The 15,673-nt window shown below is 47.6% G+C and overlaps 1 protein-coding gene across 11 annotated transcripts in view; it reads left to right on the top strand.

Annotated features, from left to right (window-relative positions):
- Positions 1 to 14,612, top strand: part of GATAD2A (GATA zinc finger domain containing 2A) — a 67,690-nt gene extending 53,078 nt beyond the window's left edge. For 7 of the 11 annotated variants that reach the window (XM_075443917.1, XM_075443916.1, XM_075443918.1 and 4 more), the window contains 9 exons: positions 998 to 1,127; positions 1,661 to 1,792; positions 3,347 to 3,436; positions 5,451 to 5,582; positions 6,708 to 6,896; positions 7,725 to 8,004; positions 8,545 to 8,828; positions 9,674 to 9,860; positions 11,103 to 14,612. In XM_075443917.1, the coding sequence (XP_075300032.1) occupies positions 998 to 1,127; positions 1,661 to 1,792; positions 3,347 to 3,436; positions 5,451 to 5,582; positions 6,708 to 6,896; positions 7,725 to 8,004; positions 8,545 to 8,828; positions 9,674 to 9,860; positions 11,103 to 11,233 (1,555 nt within the window). In that variant the 3' untranslated portion in view covers positions 11,234 to 14,612. The remainder of the gene's footprint in view (positions 1 to 997; positions 1,128 to 1,660; positions 1,793 to 3,346; positions 3,437 to 5,450; positions 5,583 to 6,707; positions 6,897 to 7,724; positions 8,005 to 8,544; positions 8,829 to 9,673; positions 9,861 to 11,102) is intronic. The other 4 variants (XM_075443923.1, XM_075443922.1, XM_075443924.1 and 1 more) reach the window with 4 other exon arrangements.
- Positions 14,613 to 15,673: the final 1,061 nt, after the last annotated feature.

The following is a 15,673-nucleotide window of genomic DNA, read 5'->3' on the forward strand; positions in this document are numbered from 1 at the left end:
CGAGGGGTAATGGTTTTAAACTAAAACAGGGTAGGTTTAGGCTGGATACAAGGAAGAAATTCTTCACAGTGAGGGTGGTGAAACACTGGAACGGGTTGCCCAGAAAGGTGGTGGAGGCCCCATCCCTGGAAGCATTCAAGACCAGGTTGGACAGGGCTCTGAGCACCCTGATCTAGTTAGCGGTGTCCCTGCTCGCTGCGGGGGGGTCGGACTAGATGACCTCTAGGGGTCCCTTCCGACCCAAAACTTTCTATGATTCTATAATTAGGGGGGAAGGTGCAGCCAGCACTCAGGACACTGAGCGTTAAAGCCAAATAAAGAGTTAAAGTCAATAGACGTCGGGACGTGTTCCGATGAAGCTGCGTGGATGAGTGCGTCTGTTGAGACCGTTGCAGGCTTCTGCTGTAAATAGCAGAAAATAGTACAGTAGTGTTGGTCTAGACAGAAGTTCATGTTATGGAGTACTTAAACTTAGGTGAGTGAATAGGTGTGAGTTGTCTGCGTTGGGTTTCCTTCAGAGTGGATAACTTGGGTGGGGGAAGATCACAGCTTAAAAATATCAGCATTGAGAAAGGAAAAATAGAAGCGGGGTATGGTTCTGCCTCTCAGCATGTTAAAGAGAAGCAACGAGTGACCTGTTTGTCCCTGGCTTGGGGTGGGATGTGGTCTTCCCCAGGTGCAAGCAGAGCCCTGGAAAGCCTCCGTGTCTTCTAAGCAGGGGTGAAGTGGCCGATGGAAAAGCTTCTGATTTGAAGGACTTCACCGTCGCTGTGTGGTGTGGCTGCCCCTCGCCTCGTGGCACGCGTCTGGGCTGGGGAGCTGCGTGTCCGCCAGGAGAGGGGAGATTGAGCGAGCTCGTCCGTGTCGGGTCTCTTCAGAATTTGAGAGATGGGGATTAATCTAGCAGAAGGCTGTAAACAGTGTTACTTTGCAGCATTGGGTAGTTATTTGCTCGTCTTCATTAACTCATTGTCTGTATTTTTCTTTTGATTTGCAGTGAAATAAAGAGAGAAAAGAGAGTCCCCTCACCGGACGTTATAGTGTTATCCGACAATGAACCTTCTAGCCCTAGAATGAATGGTTTAACAAAAATAGCATTAAAAGAGACCAACACGGAGGCACTCATGGTGAGTCGTCTTGTCTTGACACACTTTCAGTTGTGCTGTCCAGGAAGAAGAAGACACACCAGTTGTCCCTACAGAGGCGATCCCAGGGTCAGTGGATACGTGGTGTAATAAAGGCAGATGTGCAAGCTGGGGATCTTGGAGCTGTTAAAGGGTGGTGTTCTTTTTTATTTTTTTCAGGTTCTTAACTCTTGATTTTTATACACTTCAAAAGCGCACCCTTTTCAGAATCGGCTTTTTAGTGGATGCAATGTCCCTTACTCAGCATGGCAGAACACAGATTTGTTGTCTGACCCTTCATCTGACTTTGTCTGCTGGTTTTGCTAGTGAAAATATCTCAGGAACTTTTTTTTTTGCCTTTGAGTTCTTTCTCCATGCCCAGTTTGTGTCCATACATTGCAGGCTTGTCAGTGATATTAAGACATACATGACAATTATAATGCTGCGAGTTCTTGTCGTAACTTGTATGGTATCTATCTTTTCCCTCTCCCTGCTCCCTGTTTTCCCATCCTCTGTTGCCTTGCCTGGCCCTGCAGAAGAGCAGTCCAGAGGAGCGTGAGAGAATGATTAAACAACTAAAAGAAGAGTTACGGTTAGAAGAAGCAAAACTTGTTTTATTGAAAAAGTTACGGCAAAGTCAAATCCAGAAGGAGACCACTACTCAGAAGGTATTTATTTTCCTACAGATACTATCATCTCATCTTTTGAAATGGAGGGGAACAAATTTAAATAACTGTGGCGGTTGCCATAACCTTTGGAACATAAGGTAGCTTTCAAATGAAGCATATCTCACAATCTTTCTGAAGTTTATAGTGGTTTATCCTGTTAACCATTCCTTTTTGTGGAATTCCTTTTTTTGTCTTGCCAAGACCAAACGGCAAGACAGTTTATCCTATCGACTGTAGTCAAAAGCTGAAGATCTTTTTGTTAGAACTCCAGTGCATTTATGAATGTAATATGCTTCCAGTTGTTAAACACTCTGTCCAGTCCTTAACGCTGCACAGAGATTGCTGAAATACCTGTGGAGGAGATGCTTGCACATAACAAACGTGCTGACAGGTAGAGTTAAAGCGTTTGAACCCCAGGCTCTGGGAGCCAATGGCCGAGGGCCGTGCTTCGTGCTGCGTGGCAGGAGCCCAGGTCTGGGTTCCAGGATTTGCCAGGTGAAGCGAGTCTGCGCTTAGCTGCACGCTGTCATCATCCAAAAAAATCCAGGCAGCCCCTGGAAGGAATGGTTCAGCCCTCCCACCCTGAACTCCCTTCCCTTCCTCCTCTCTTCCCCCCACCCCTCATCTCGCACAACCACGCGCAATTTCCAGAGCGCTGGGAGGAGAACTGTTCTCGTCAGAAACTAACCCAGCCAAAAAAAACCAAACATCTGCCTTTTTGTCAGAGCGGTTGCCTGGCGTGCTCGCTCCGTGTGCCGTTCACGCTGGCGGGTGGCAGGAGGAGAGCAGAGGAGGCTGGGAGGCGAGGAGGCATGCGAACGCCCCACGTGCTGCCATCGAGGCACAAGCTCAGCTTCAGGCGTCCATAACAATGGCAACTAAACTATTTTATTTTACAGCGTGTGATGCTGACTTGATGGATGCTGTGATGGGGGCGATGTGTAGGTTTAAGTGCCCTTGGCGGTGCGGATGGATGTTAAATCCATTCTCGTGGCTGGTTTTGGTTGTTTTATTGGCGTCTTTCTCCCGGACTTCAGAGTGCTTTGGCAGATGGGATTAAAACTAGTGCAAGTACCTGCGTCACTCCACTCGCTGCTGAACGCTGAGCAGTGAGCTCTGGATGTTTGCACTAACTAGGGTGGAACAGCATATTCTAAACTTCTTAAAATCTGAAGTCTTTTTCCTAAACTTTTTTTCACTTTGCTTTATGCCTGAACCTGATTCATTGAGACCGGTAGTGATGGTGGAGAAGACCGCAGTGGGCTGTAAGCTGAGACTGCTAAAATAGATTTCCACATTGCTCTGCTCTTGGTGTACAGGCTCTTTTATTTTCCTGGTATAATCTTATCTATACTTACCTAATAACTTCTTCATTTAAATACGCATGTTGAGCTGCTTGGAGGAAGAAAGGGAGGGGGGAGGAGGGAAACCACAGTCTTTGAAGATTCTCTTACTGAGGCGCAAGGAGGTAAACGCTTTTATTCCCTTAGCTTCTGTAATTCTGCTTTACACCCTTACACTCGTCTGCTTTCTTTCTGGTTTTTCCTCTTCCAGCCTGCTGGTTCCTCTGGGAGTGCTGTGGCCACCCCTCCGCCCTTGGTGCGGGGACCGCAGAGCGTTCCTGCTGGCAAGCCGTCCCTCCAGGTCAGTGGGGTGGGCCAGGCTGCCAGGTTCAGGGCGCGGAGCAGAGCGGAAGGTGCACAGGCCAGGCCAGGACAAACCCTCACGTTAGTGGCTTGGAGCTAGGTGGAATTTTTCTGTTTAACTCCCGCAAACCCCACTATAAGCATTTTAAGAACAGTCGGGGTGGGAGATAAAGTAGGATGTCAGCCGCAGATAGCAGCTCTCATGAGCTTATTTTTTCAGGGGGTGATCATCCTGATCCACCCTGCTGATAAATACGTCCACGTTAGTACTTACAACCTTTGGCAAAAGAGGAGGCCGTGGGGTTATGTCAGAGAAATATTGTGGTAGCCTGTTGCCGTACCCTCAAGAGGCAGAATTGTGCCCCCAGTATGATTAACGGTAAGGGCTGAGTGAAGCATATGATTTTTCTCCTTTGACTTGGTGGCTGAATGGCACACGATGGTAGGAGAGATCTTGGTTCAAATTAAATGAAATGTTGGAAAGCCTTGGGGAAGCACACAAAAGAAAAGCAGAGGCAATTGACATCTGTCAACTTCATCTTCCTCTTGAGCCTAGTATCTTGTTTTGCTTTTGGATTTCAAACATTTCTGGTTATTTACCTTGGGCCAACTGGAAACATCGTTCAGAACTGCCTCAGCACAAAATGCTTTCATTTGGAAAATGGCAACTCTTCCTTTCGAAATCCCCGAGGATGCTGTGCTGGAGGGAAGGGGTCAATTTGCCATCCATTGAGGAACCATGCACAAAACCTAAAGCGATCTGTCAGCTGGAGTAATCTCTTCCTTGAGGCGAGTTGCCTTCACTGAAGACAGCACTTTCAGAGGAACCGGACCACGAGTTAAATCATCAGCAATCAGTGAAACTTCGGTTGGACAGAGCAGAGAGCTGGGAGCTAAGAATCCAGAACTGAAGTTGTTCTGTCTAATTTGTGGTGTTTGTGCGCGTTAACCTAACCTCCATCTGCTTTTGCTCCACTGTAAAAGCTCTACTAATTCCCACGTGTAGGAGTTAACATTTGGCCTTCAGCTGAAAGGCGTAACAGAAGCGGATGCAACTTCCCACCTGCCTAAGTACGTGTGTACGCATGGTAACTCCTGAACGCGGGAGCTTCGGCGTCTTCGTTCACAGATGATGGTCAGTCTGGGGCTTGAGCGAGGGAAGTGGCAAGGTGTGGAAAGCCACGGGAGTAGGATGGAGAGGCTTGTTGCTCTTGAGCAGCGTTTCTTTCTCAGGCTCAGTTGTGTAGCATTAGTGGTCTGCGGGAATGTAAGTGATGCGTAAAACTGTATCGCCTTTTGTAGCATCAGGAGAAGCTTTGAGGATTTAATGCACTCTGCAGCCCAAAAAGCATGGGCAGCAATTTTTCAAGCTTCTTTAGCCCGATTCCTTTTCTTTTTCATTTTTTTCTAAAGCTTTCCCCTTCTCTTGTCTCTCTTTTTCCTCCCCAAAGACATGCACATACCCAGTCTGCTCACCTCCCCGGGTTCCTGCGTCTCCAACTTCTATCTGCCCCATGCTTCTCCTTGAAGACAACACTTTATATTTCCCCGTTCTCTCACTCCCCCCCAAAATACACTTTCTGGACACCAATTGCACTGAAGCCAGCCCGGCCGTCTTGTCCTGCAGTCTTTCCGCTGGCCCAGCACGGGCACAGCGTCCGTCCCATCAGCCAGCGAGGAGAGCTGCGCTCGTACCCCTGCTCTGGGGCTGGGGTTGTGGCGTGCCTCCTCGGTGCATCTGAGCACGGGAGTTCTCAAGCTGTTGAATTTTAGCGGTGGGAGGGCAGATGACAGTGTTGGTCAGGACTGCTCCTTATATTGAATTCTGTGCAGGATGAGAGAGAACAATCCCCGAGCGTGCAGCCAGGCTGCCGCCGCGTCCTTACCGATGTCTGTAGTGCTGCGTAAGATGTCAGACCCTGCTTTGTCAGCACACTGAGCAGCAGAAGAGAGCATGCACACAAATACACCAGGACAAAACAACGCGAGTAAACTATTGTTTTGTTTTGCAGACCTCTTCTACACGTATACCAGGCACTGTTATTCCTCCTCCCTTGGTCCGTGGAGGGCAGCAGACTTCTTCCAAATTAGGAACTCAGCAAAACACACAGATAGTAATGCCGCCTCTTGTCAGAGGAGCACAGGTAAGTATTTACCTTGCGGTGGAGGCACTCTGGTTTTCCTTAAAGCATCTGAACTAATTTCTTAGTCATCTTGCTGCTTGTCTGGAGGGAAACCATGAAGTTCCTGCTGGAATTTCTTAATAGGGCTGTATGTATTGCTACTGAAAGATCCTGCGTTGTTCCAGTTTTGCCTATCGTGCTGTCCTGTAACGGTTCAGGGAAGTGTGAGAAAATCCAGTGGTGATGCAGGATACTGCCTTTACCTGCGTAGCTGCTTCCCTTAGCTGCACTGCAGCAGTTTGTTTGCCTTTATTATGAAAGTTAACGTACAGGCTTGCAGCTTCACCTGCCTTTTAGGAGAGTGGCAGCAGAGGAAATGAAACGCAATCCCTTGTTCTTCCATTTTTTTCCCCCTCATTATTCTTTCCATCGTATCAGTTTCTCCTTTTCACATGCTAAAACTCAGGTTTTTTTCCTCATTGTCTCTTTCTTGCGATTGAATAAGAGCTGCTGGAATGAGATAGTTGACTGGAAGTCTGAAAGTGCTGCTTTGCAGGGTCTTTATCACCTATAAGAGAAAATAGCGGTGTCACTGGACGAGCAGGAAGCAGTGTTCAATTTGGTACGGGCTTCTAAAATTATGACTTCTGTGGGATACCAGGGAAAAAATATTTCATTGTTAAATGAGGATTTGTTTTGCAGTGAAAGGTCTGCTTTTATCTGTTGCATAGCCAGCATTAAGGAGGAAGGCAGAGATTCGGTATTTCATTTTCTTTCTGTTCTGATTATGGAGAAGACCTCATTCTGAGAAATAGCGTTCCTAATGCCTTTAGAATGAAACAGGCTGGACAGTTATACATTTGGAAAGAAACTTGACTCAGAAATTTGGATTTTTGGCACAGCTGTTTTGGCCATAATGTGATGGCCTCGCATACGAGCATCTCGTTTCGCGACACGTTGTACTTGTTTCATTTTGACAGAGGGAAAGGGAAAAACATCGCATTTAGACACGGATGTTAATGATCACGCTTTCTTTGCGTTCCCTGCCCTGCCTCATTTCCACTGTCTCACGTCATCCCGTTCGACTCCCACCGCTTACCTCCCGCTATCTAATCCTCCCCATTGCTCATGGCACCATTGCATCAGCCCATTTCTGTGTCTTCCCAGCAAATCCACAACATCCGACAGCACTCCAGCACGGGGCCGCCTCCGCTGCTGCTGGCGCCGCGGGCATCGGTCCCCAGCGTGCAGATCCAGGGGCAGCGAATTATCCAGCAGGGTCTGATCCGCGTCGCCAACGTCCCCAACACCAGCCTGCTTGTCAACATCCCGCAGGTGAGTTCGTGCGGTGCTTTGTGCCAAACACAGCATTCGTCTCGGAGGAACAGAGGTGAACGGTTGTAATTAATGATCATTGGGTTGCTGTGTCTAATTGGCATGGCCCACTGTCATCTAACTGAGGCGGCTGCTTATTACTGCTCCTTGTTCTTCCCATGCAGTCCCTTTCTCTGTTCCTGTTCACCTCCTGTACTTACAAATGAAGAAAAACGTTACAGAATATTGGAAAGAAATCGGTGTATTTCAGTGACCTGAGTGTTGCACCTCATTTCACGTTTGGTATTTCAGTACGGAGCTGGCTGTTGGGATATCTTTTTTTTCTCGCTTCCCTAAGAAGCATCAGTGAGTGTCCAGGGCTCAAAATGGGTTAGTGCTTCCGTTTGAAACACCAAGAGATCCTGAAGCAGCAGCTTAACATCTACCACTGATACTGGCATACCAAGGGCTATAGAAAAAGGAAGCAATTTAAAGTCAGTGCTTGGACAAAATCATAAAGAAAAGGGCTCCTTTTTGTATTTTTCTTTAGAATTTCTAAAACTGCCTTATAAAAATGATCAGTAAAGAAAAATGAAGTTCTTCAGAAAACGAGTTAAAGCATCAGACAACAGGCGTTGCAGTGTTCGGTCACCTGCGAGAACAAGATGTAGCGGGAGGCGGTTTGGTCTGGTCCCGAGCAGCAGCCGTCATCGCACGCCCAGCCCCACGCAGGGTCGGAGCCAGCGCTGCTTCCCTCCCTCTCATCCCTCTCGGTGGAGAGGAGCGCGTGTCTCGAAAGCACCGAGCCCTCCGGCCCTTGTCACTGACCTGTGTCGTGTTTCCTCCCAGGCTTCACCGACTTCAATCAAAGGTACAACCGTGACATCCGCTCAGGCCAACGCTACCACGACCAGCGCCGCTTCCATCGTCAACTCCAACGACTCGCCGGCCAGCCGGCAAGCTGCCGCCAAGCTCGCCTTGCGGAAGCAGCTGGAGAAGACGCTGTTGGAGATCCCCCCTCCCAAGCCGCCTGCGCCGGAGATGAACTTCCTGCCAAGCGCAGCTAATAACGAATTTATTTACTTAGTCGGATTGGAAGAAGTTGTGCAGAACTTGCTGGAAACTCAAGGTGAGATAGCATTACAAGTGCACCTCAAAGGCGAGGAGAGAACCTTTCCCATCTGGATTTTATCTCAATGGCAGGCAGCAAGGAGTTTCAGGTGTCGGAGGATTAAATTGTCATACTCTGTCAAATCACTTCCTTTAATAATTTTCAAACTGTTTTATTTAAAATTCTAAAAAACATCTAAAACATTTCTAAAAAAAAAAAAAAAGTTACAATTTCTCATAGGCTAGGCACTGATTGTAAAGACTTCTCTGAAACGCATCCAGTTCTCCCCGGAGCTGTTGATGTCCTAGCAGCCTCTTGCTCGTCCGGCACCACGAGATGTTCTAACCAGTAGCTAAAGAAGCATCCACTGGGTGCCTACGCACACACTCACAGAAGGGAAGAGTTTAAAGATTTATAATGTAAAAGGCTGCAGACCGAGGGGTGGAGGGTTTGCTTTGCATTTTTTTTTTAATGCTGGAATATTCTTGAGATTTCCCAAGTATCACTCACTCACAGAAGCCACAGATGGAGCTGAGCTAACCTGGTTGTGTTCTCCAGGTAAAGTCTCGGTTGCTGTCTCATCTCGCGAGCCCTATATGTGTGCTCAGTGTAAGACTGACTTCACCTGCCGCTGGAGGGAGGAGAAGAACGGAACCATTATGTGTGAAACCTGCATGACATCGAATCAGAAAAAGGCCTTGAAAGCTGAGCACACTAACCGACTGAAGGCTGCCTTCGTAAAAGCGCTGCAGCAAGAGCAGGAGATTGAGCAGAGGATACTGCAGCAGTCTCCCGTACAGACCAAGGCAGACCCTATAGCGCAGCACCACTCGCTCAAGCAGGTGAGGCTCCTGGGGATGGTGGGACAAGGGTCCCGTGGCTCCAAGCACAAGCGCTCGGCGTGCAGGCGTGAAGCTGCTGCATGAGCTCGCTGTATTTAAGCTTCCCAGTCTGGGTGTTTGAGTGTGGGCTTAAAACCCGGCTGGGTAAAGTGGTTTTTGTCGTGTGGGGACCTGATACTTAAATTATGTTCTCTGTACCTGAAGAACAGAAGAGAGTGGTGTTTTCCTGCAGTGTGATTTTAATTATCCAGGATGTTTAACTCGTGTCCTGCAAACTCTGTTCCTGAATATTTTTTTGGATGTACCAAATGGAAAGAGGTGCTCCAGTGGCGAAGGCACAAGAGTAAATTGACTTAGGATAGGGGGAAAAAAAAAAAATTGGCTTGAGCCAGGAACATGTAATGTTGCTTGTGAAGTTCTAAGGTGCTGGTAGCAACCATCCATGGCAGACTGGGTCTCGCACGCCTTGTAAAACCACCTGGCAGCTGGGGGAAGACAAAAGCTCTTTAAGTTCTGCTTTGGGTTGAAATAATCAAGGTACTGGTGATCTAGGAGAGGGAAGCAGAGTGCTGCCTGTGTGTGGAGGTGCTTACACAGCGTGTTTTTTGCAGCTTTGCCGTTGATTATAATTCCTCATCCCTACAGGTGCTTTCAGAAGTAGAAGGTGGGTTCTTACTTTGAGGTAGAGGGGTCTTGGAAGTTTCCAGCCCTGAAACTGTAGTAACGCATTCCACGCTTGGCAGAAGCAGCCAGGGAAGGAGAGGGCTGGTGAAGGTTCATGGAGGCTGTTGTACTTGAGAGACAGAAAACTGCTATGCCTGTCTTACCCATTGCTCTCTTGGCAGACTTCTAGCCAGATGTCTCGAGGTCCTCCTGGAGCTCCGCGAGGAGTGTTGCATGCATTTAGCCAGTCACCCAAGTTGCAGAATGCATCGTCTGCAGCAGCACTTGGGAGCAGGCCAGGTAAGCATGCTGAGAGACCTGTCAGCAAGGGCAGCGCTGCCGCCTGGAAGAAGACTTCCATCAATACAGGTAGATTTTTCTCTAAATTAGTTTCTTTTCTTTGTACTTACTAGCTGCACTCTATCCAACAATCATAGTTCTTTGGGTAAGGATGCTTTCTCTTTGACACTTCCTGCATGAAGGCCTGACGGTACCGAGGCTTTGCTCTTAGCGTGGTTCTTGGCACTTGCTTTTGGTGTGGTTTTATGCTAGTCAAAAGGGGCGGTCAGGTGGCACTACCAAACCGAAACGTCTGCTGTACCCATTTATAAAGAGACTCAACAGATGTAGTGTCCGACTGCTCGTCGTTGGGTCCGTGTGTGCAGCCGGTACTGCGCTGCAGGAGTTGGTCATTGGCTGAATTCAGTCATTTGGTTTCGACTGGTGTTTTCTCTTTGAGGGTGACACGCAGTGAATGGGTGGGTTTGCTCTAGGGGGGGCTCAGTGCACACTGACCGAATCCCAGCATGGCAGGAGTTGGCAGGGACCTCTGTGGGTCACCCAGCCCAACCCCCTGCCCAAGCAGGGTCACCCAGAGCAGGCTGCACAGCACCGCGGCCAGGCGGGGCTGGAATATCTCCAGAGAAGGAGACTCCATAGCCTCCCTGGGCAGCCTGGGCCAGGGCTCCGTCACCCTCAGAGGGACAGAATCACACAGAGTCACAGAATGGTCGGGGTTTGCAGGGCCCTCTGTGGGTCACCCAGTCCAACCCCCTGCCGAAGCAGGGTCACCCACAGCAGGCACTCCCAGTCTTCCTCGGGGTTTGGCATAACTAGTGCTGTTGCTTTGATCAAATGGAAATTATAAATTCTAATGTAATTTTTTTTTTAGATATAGAAGAATCTGACTTGAGGAGTCATTTGTTTTCTTAAATGATAATTAGGGTCTCCAGGAAGGAAACACTATAGCAACAAGCTCTTTTGTGATCTACTTCCTTGCCCAGTATTGAATGGATTTCTTTTGCTTTTTCATTCCTGACAGCTTAATTTATCACTTAAAATATAATTTCACTGTGGAGAGCTCTAGCCTCATCAAATCTTCGTTTCTGGTACAAAATCTTGCTCCTGTTTGTTCGTATGATTTTGGAAGCTTTTTTCTTGTGAAGGTGTCTGGCCTTCGTGGCCAGTAATGCCCCATGCTCAGATGATCCATGCTGAGGTGATCTGTTTTCCTGCGGGCGCAGTGCGAGTAGCGTGGCTTTGCTGGTGTTTTGTCTCGTGTTTTTATCGCCTGATGACGTTTGTTCTCTCTTCTCTTTTCTCTCTCCTCAGGTGGGGCTTTACCGTTCGTTAATCCTAGTTTAGCTGTGCACAAGTCGTCTTCAGCAGTAGACCGCCAGCGTGAATATCTCCTGGATATGATTCCCCCGCGGTCCATCCCACAGTCCGCCACATGGAAATAATGCAGAGGAACGCCCGAGAGGAAGACTTTCCTGTTTCTGCCATCCTTTTTATACCACATTACAGTGGAATCTGCTTTAATCCCAGCTGGATATGCCCCAGGCTTTGTAGGATGCAAGAAGACCACTCCTCATCCCATCGAGTGCTGCTGTCCCTGCGATGAGAAAATGACACCGCGTGGGTGGGAAAGACTTGAGCGCATTTGGTTCTCAGATTCTGATGATTGACTGATGATGAAGGCTGTCGGGGAAGGGGAAGAATTCTTTTGTTTTCCTTTCTTTTTCTTTTTTTTTTTTTTGGCTTTATGTATTACGTTTGGATTTTTTTGTCACCAGCACAGAAGGAGGACTAAACGACTCTCTGCCTTCGGTTTCTTTATTAATAACTACCCATTCACCAGGACCACGGTGTTCGGTCGCCGTCGAGGGTGGATTGCAGTTCAAGGAGAGAGGACATTCAAGCCGATCTTGCAGATGCATTTAGTGACCCGAATTCACGTTTGCTTTTCTTCCCTGCCCCTGCTCCAGCCAGGAAGGCAGTCTACAGATTGTAATGTTTTGAAATCTTCTGGTGATGAGCTAATGATAAATAAGTGCAAACTCAAATTCCCGTTGGGTATGGGTTTTTTTTTTCTAAGGGACTGGCTGCTGCCAAAACTTGTCTGGTAGGTGGGAACCAGTGCAGGAGTCTCTCACTTTTGTTGGATTCTGTTTTGAATAGACTTTGAACTGTTGGTAGTCTAAAATCTAATTTACTGAATAGACAAACAACTTTGTTCGGTCTTTCTAATTCAGCGAAGAGCAGTTGGGCCTTTCGTATGTTCCCAGAGACTTAAAAATGAAACTGTTTTTGATTATTTTCTTTTTGGAGGGTTTTTTTGTTGTTGTTTTGAGCAATTTTACTCAAAAAAAAAAAAAAAAAAAAGGATTTCCAGAAGCTGCACGCAATCAGAAAGGGCGAGTGGAGGGCACAGAGGAGCGGGAGGCTGCCGTCAGGTCGCAGGCTCCTTCCTCTGCCGATAGCCGCCGAGGAGCGGCCGCTCCGGTCCGTGCCGCGGTGGCCCGACGGCCGTGCCAGCGCACGCTGGGGGCAGGACTGCCGACCTCGATCCCTCTAGAGCTCCGTTCTTCCAGGCGTACCGAGCATGCTCCTCTGTCCGTCACGTCAGTGTTTCATTTTTGGTAGAGCTTTAGGTAACCCTGCTTTAAGGACAGGTTTCTACGTGGTTTTAATATGTTTCGGGGATTCCACAGGTTAAACCCAAATCCGTCAGGTCAAGGCTTTTGGTGGTTTGTTGTTTGTTTCTCTTCTCGTCATCTTCCCTCCTCCTTCCCTGTGCTTCTCCCAAATTAAAGTTGAATTCAAGCGGCAGAAACACATGCCTTACTACTTATGTTGCATATCAGTACTAGAAGTAGTGCTGATAAGAATTATTTGCAAAATTATATATATATATCTATATATCTATATATAAAAGAAAAGGGGGCGGGGTTACTATTCAGTCTATGCTGAATCTATTTTCTTAGCAGTTGCTGTTAGGTCTGACTTGAAACCAAGAACTGTATCGGGTTGTCCCCCCGCAGATCTAACTCGTTCGTTTTAGCCCCTCTTCTGTTGTGTGAATATCAGTATTTAGACACGTTGAAAACTGTTCAGTAGTGTAGAAACCCTAGGTTTGCAAAATGGTATTTGTTGCTGTATAAAGCCCTAGAATTTCAATTTGACTTTGTTTTTAATTTGTTTTACAAATGTATATCAAGAGCTACATGGGGATGAGAGGAATTGGGTTGAGTTCGTAATTTTCCTTTTCATTCCAAGGTATTTTGGATTGGGAGATGTGGAAAGAGGAATTGAGTGCATTTTATTTTTGCACTTTGAAATATTATGAAAAAGTTTCAGTTCCTTCCCTATGTGGAGTTTTTTGGGGTTTTTTCCCCTCTGCTGACAAACGCCTGCATTCTGCTGTCGTTGATGCAAATGTCTGGCCCTGCTAAACCACCTGGGAAGAGGGCAGTTGTTTAAAAAGAAAAAGCAAATATTCTCAAACTAAAATTCAGGTATGTTTTGGGGAAGCCTGGACAACTTCACAGGTTCTTTCCAGCGTCAGGGTAGCTTTTGCTTCGGCTGGCGCTGGAAAAAAGGGGAATGGGAAGAGGGGCAGAAGAATGACAGTTGCCTGTTTTAAAAGCCATGTCAAAACCCTTCTGGATACCGCCAGTTCAGTACAGCAGCTTGGTAACTGGAATTTCAGCACAGCGGATAATGGGAGCCTTAAGTTAAGCCGTAAAATAATGGAGAAGACTTATTTTAAGACGTGGAACTGAAAATAAAAACGAGTCTGCACACACTGCCTTGCAGCGTTGCTCCCTCGGCAGTGCTAGGCAGAATAAAACCCCGCAAATGCCGTCCTGCGTATTTGGGGGAGAATTCTCTCGAAGGCTTCGGAAGCAAACAGAAAATACTGTGTTGGCTGCCGGGATTCACGCCGGGTTTGACATTGTTTTTAGTCTCTGGTTCTTGGAGTGGTGCAGGTGACTCAGCGGCTGCGTTTGTCGCACACGCGTTTCTGCAGAGTTTTAGATTAACGCGTCCGGAAGAGACCCCAGTGCTGCCCGCCTGTTAAGTGCGAGGGCTGTCGTTCCTTCCTGCGTTGTCAGAGCTGCGTATTCGGTTGAGTAGTGTTGAACTGGGGTAGTTACGGTCCCACGCTAGGTTTAGATGTTGTTAAAACACTTGCTGCAGTTTCCCCAGATCTCCTCCCCCCCATCTGCGTGTTCCCCTTCTTGCAGGGAGAAAAAAACAAAACTAAAAAACCAACAAACAAACAGAAAAGCTGAATTAAATGGAATATTCACATAATGGCGTTACGCCCTCAAGGTTAAACTGTTTGGGAATTTTGAAGGAGGGGGGTTTAGACGCACTGTTCAGAACAAATCTTTGGTTTATTTCTACTGCTGTCATGTTTGGGATTCCTGCCTCCCTAAGGGCTATTAGTTCTGCCGCAGAGCTGTCCGAAAGCCACCTCCGCAGCCCTCTCTGGAAGGAGACCGCTTCACCCGGAGCTCCCTCGGAGCGAGAGACCCAGCGTGCTGCCCTGCCGCCTGCCCCGCGTCGGCGTCGCTCGGGTGCAGTACGCGGCGCCGGGCCCCGGCTCCCCGCCCCTCGCTGCTTCGCTGCATGAGCTGGTTGGACGCTGCTCGGATGCCGCTTGCTTCCCCCTCTCCTGGGGAGAGGGTTAGAGCAGCGTTGGTTCTCGCAAGCCATATAACCTTTCTTGGAGACGTTGCGACTACGAGATTTTATAATACAGTAATAATGAAAATGACTATTGTACTTAGATTTTAGCAACTTGTGAAATAAACCCTGGATTTTCATTTGAAACCCGTTTTGCGGTTTGGGAGCTGTGTGGTTGTGGTTTTTTTAATTTTATTTTTTTATAATTTATTATCTGCTTGGTTTCTGTGCGTCGGCGCGGCCGCAGTCCTTCGCTAGAAGCACGCGTGGCCGGGTAGAAGCCGTTCTTTTCGCAGCACGTTCGACTTGGCCGGCGGTCCCGGTTTGTGTGAGGGGAGCTCTGCCAACTTCTGTGCTCCGGGGATTCCTGGGAATGGCATTCCAGCTGGGATAGCGCGGAAGACTCTTGGTTAATTGTAAAGTCAAGGTAGTTTGAGGGTGGGTTTTTTTTCTGTAGACACTTCTATCATCGTTTTAGGGAAATGTTCATTTACCTCTCAATTCTCAGACCGCTGTCACTTTTTTTTTTGCTTACTAAGGGGAAAAAAAAAAAATTACCAAAGTGCAGTTGAGAGTGGAAAACGGGGGACTGGGGCTGCGGGAGTGCAGCGGAGCAGGCTGGGCAGGGCTCCTCAGAAACCCTTTTTGGCTCGTTTCTCACTTTCTCCTGTTGGAAGGAGGGGGCACAGAAGGCTCTTTTTTTTTTTTTTTTTTAAATAATGAATATATAAATATATATATATAATGCAAAAAGACCTCAAGGAACCGCAGCAGTGTTTGACTACTGAAGGCAGAGTTACGCTGTGTGTTGCATTAGGCGAAATAACTTGCGTTGTGCTTTTTCTAAAACAAGAAAAAAAAGGAATTTATAATCCCCTAACAAAGGAGTGTAACAGAGTAATGTTACACCAGCGCAGGGTATGTTTTCGTCACTCCTATTTATTGTGACTCTAAATCTTTGATAATAAAAGAAAAAAAAAAAAATCTCACTAAACCCTGATAGTCAGTCTCGGTGGCGGAAGAATCTGAAATCAGTAACTGTATATTGTATTGTGAGGGATTTTTAGTATTTGGATGACAATAAAGCAGTGGACAAACGGTTGGGTCTGCCTCTTCTTTCGGGTGCAGCGTCTGGTGTCGCACCGCTGACGCAGCGGCGAGGGTGCTCGAGGTGAGGCTGTGCTCCGCACGGGTTCCTCCCCGACCCA

The sequence above is a fragment of the Opisthocomus hoazin genome, chromosome 27, assembly GCF_030867145.1.
Source record: "Opisthocomus hoazin isolate bOpiHoa1 chromosome 27, bOpiHoa1.hap1, whole genome shotgun sequence".
Classification (NCBI taxonomy): domain Eukaryota; kingdom Metazoa; phylum Chordata; class Aves; order Opisthocomiformes; family Opisthocomidae; genus Opisthocomus; species Opisthocomus hoazin.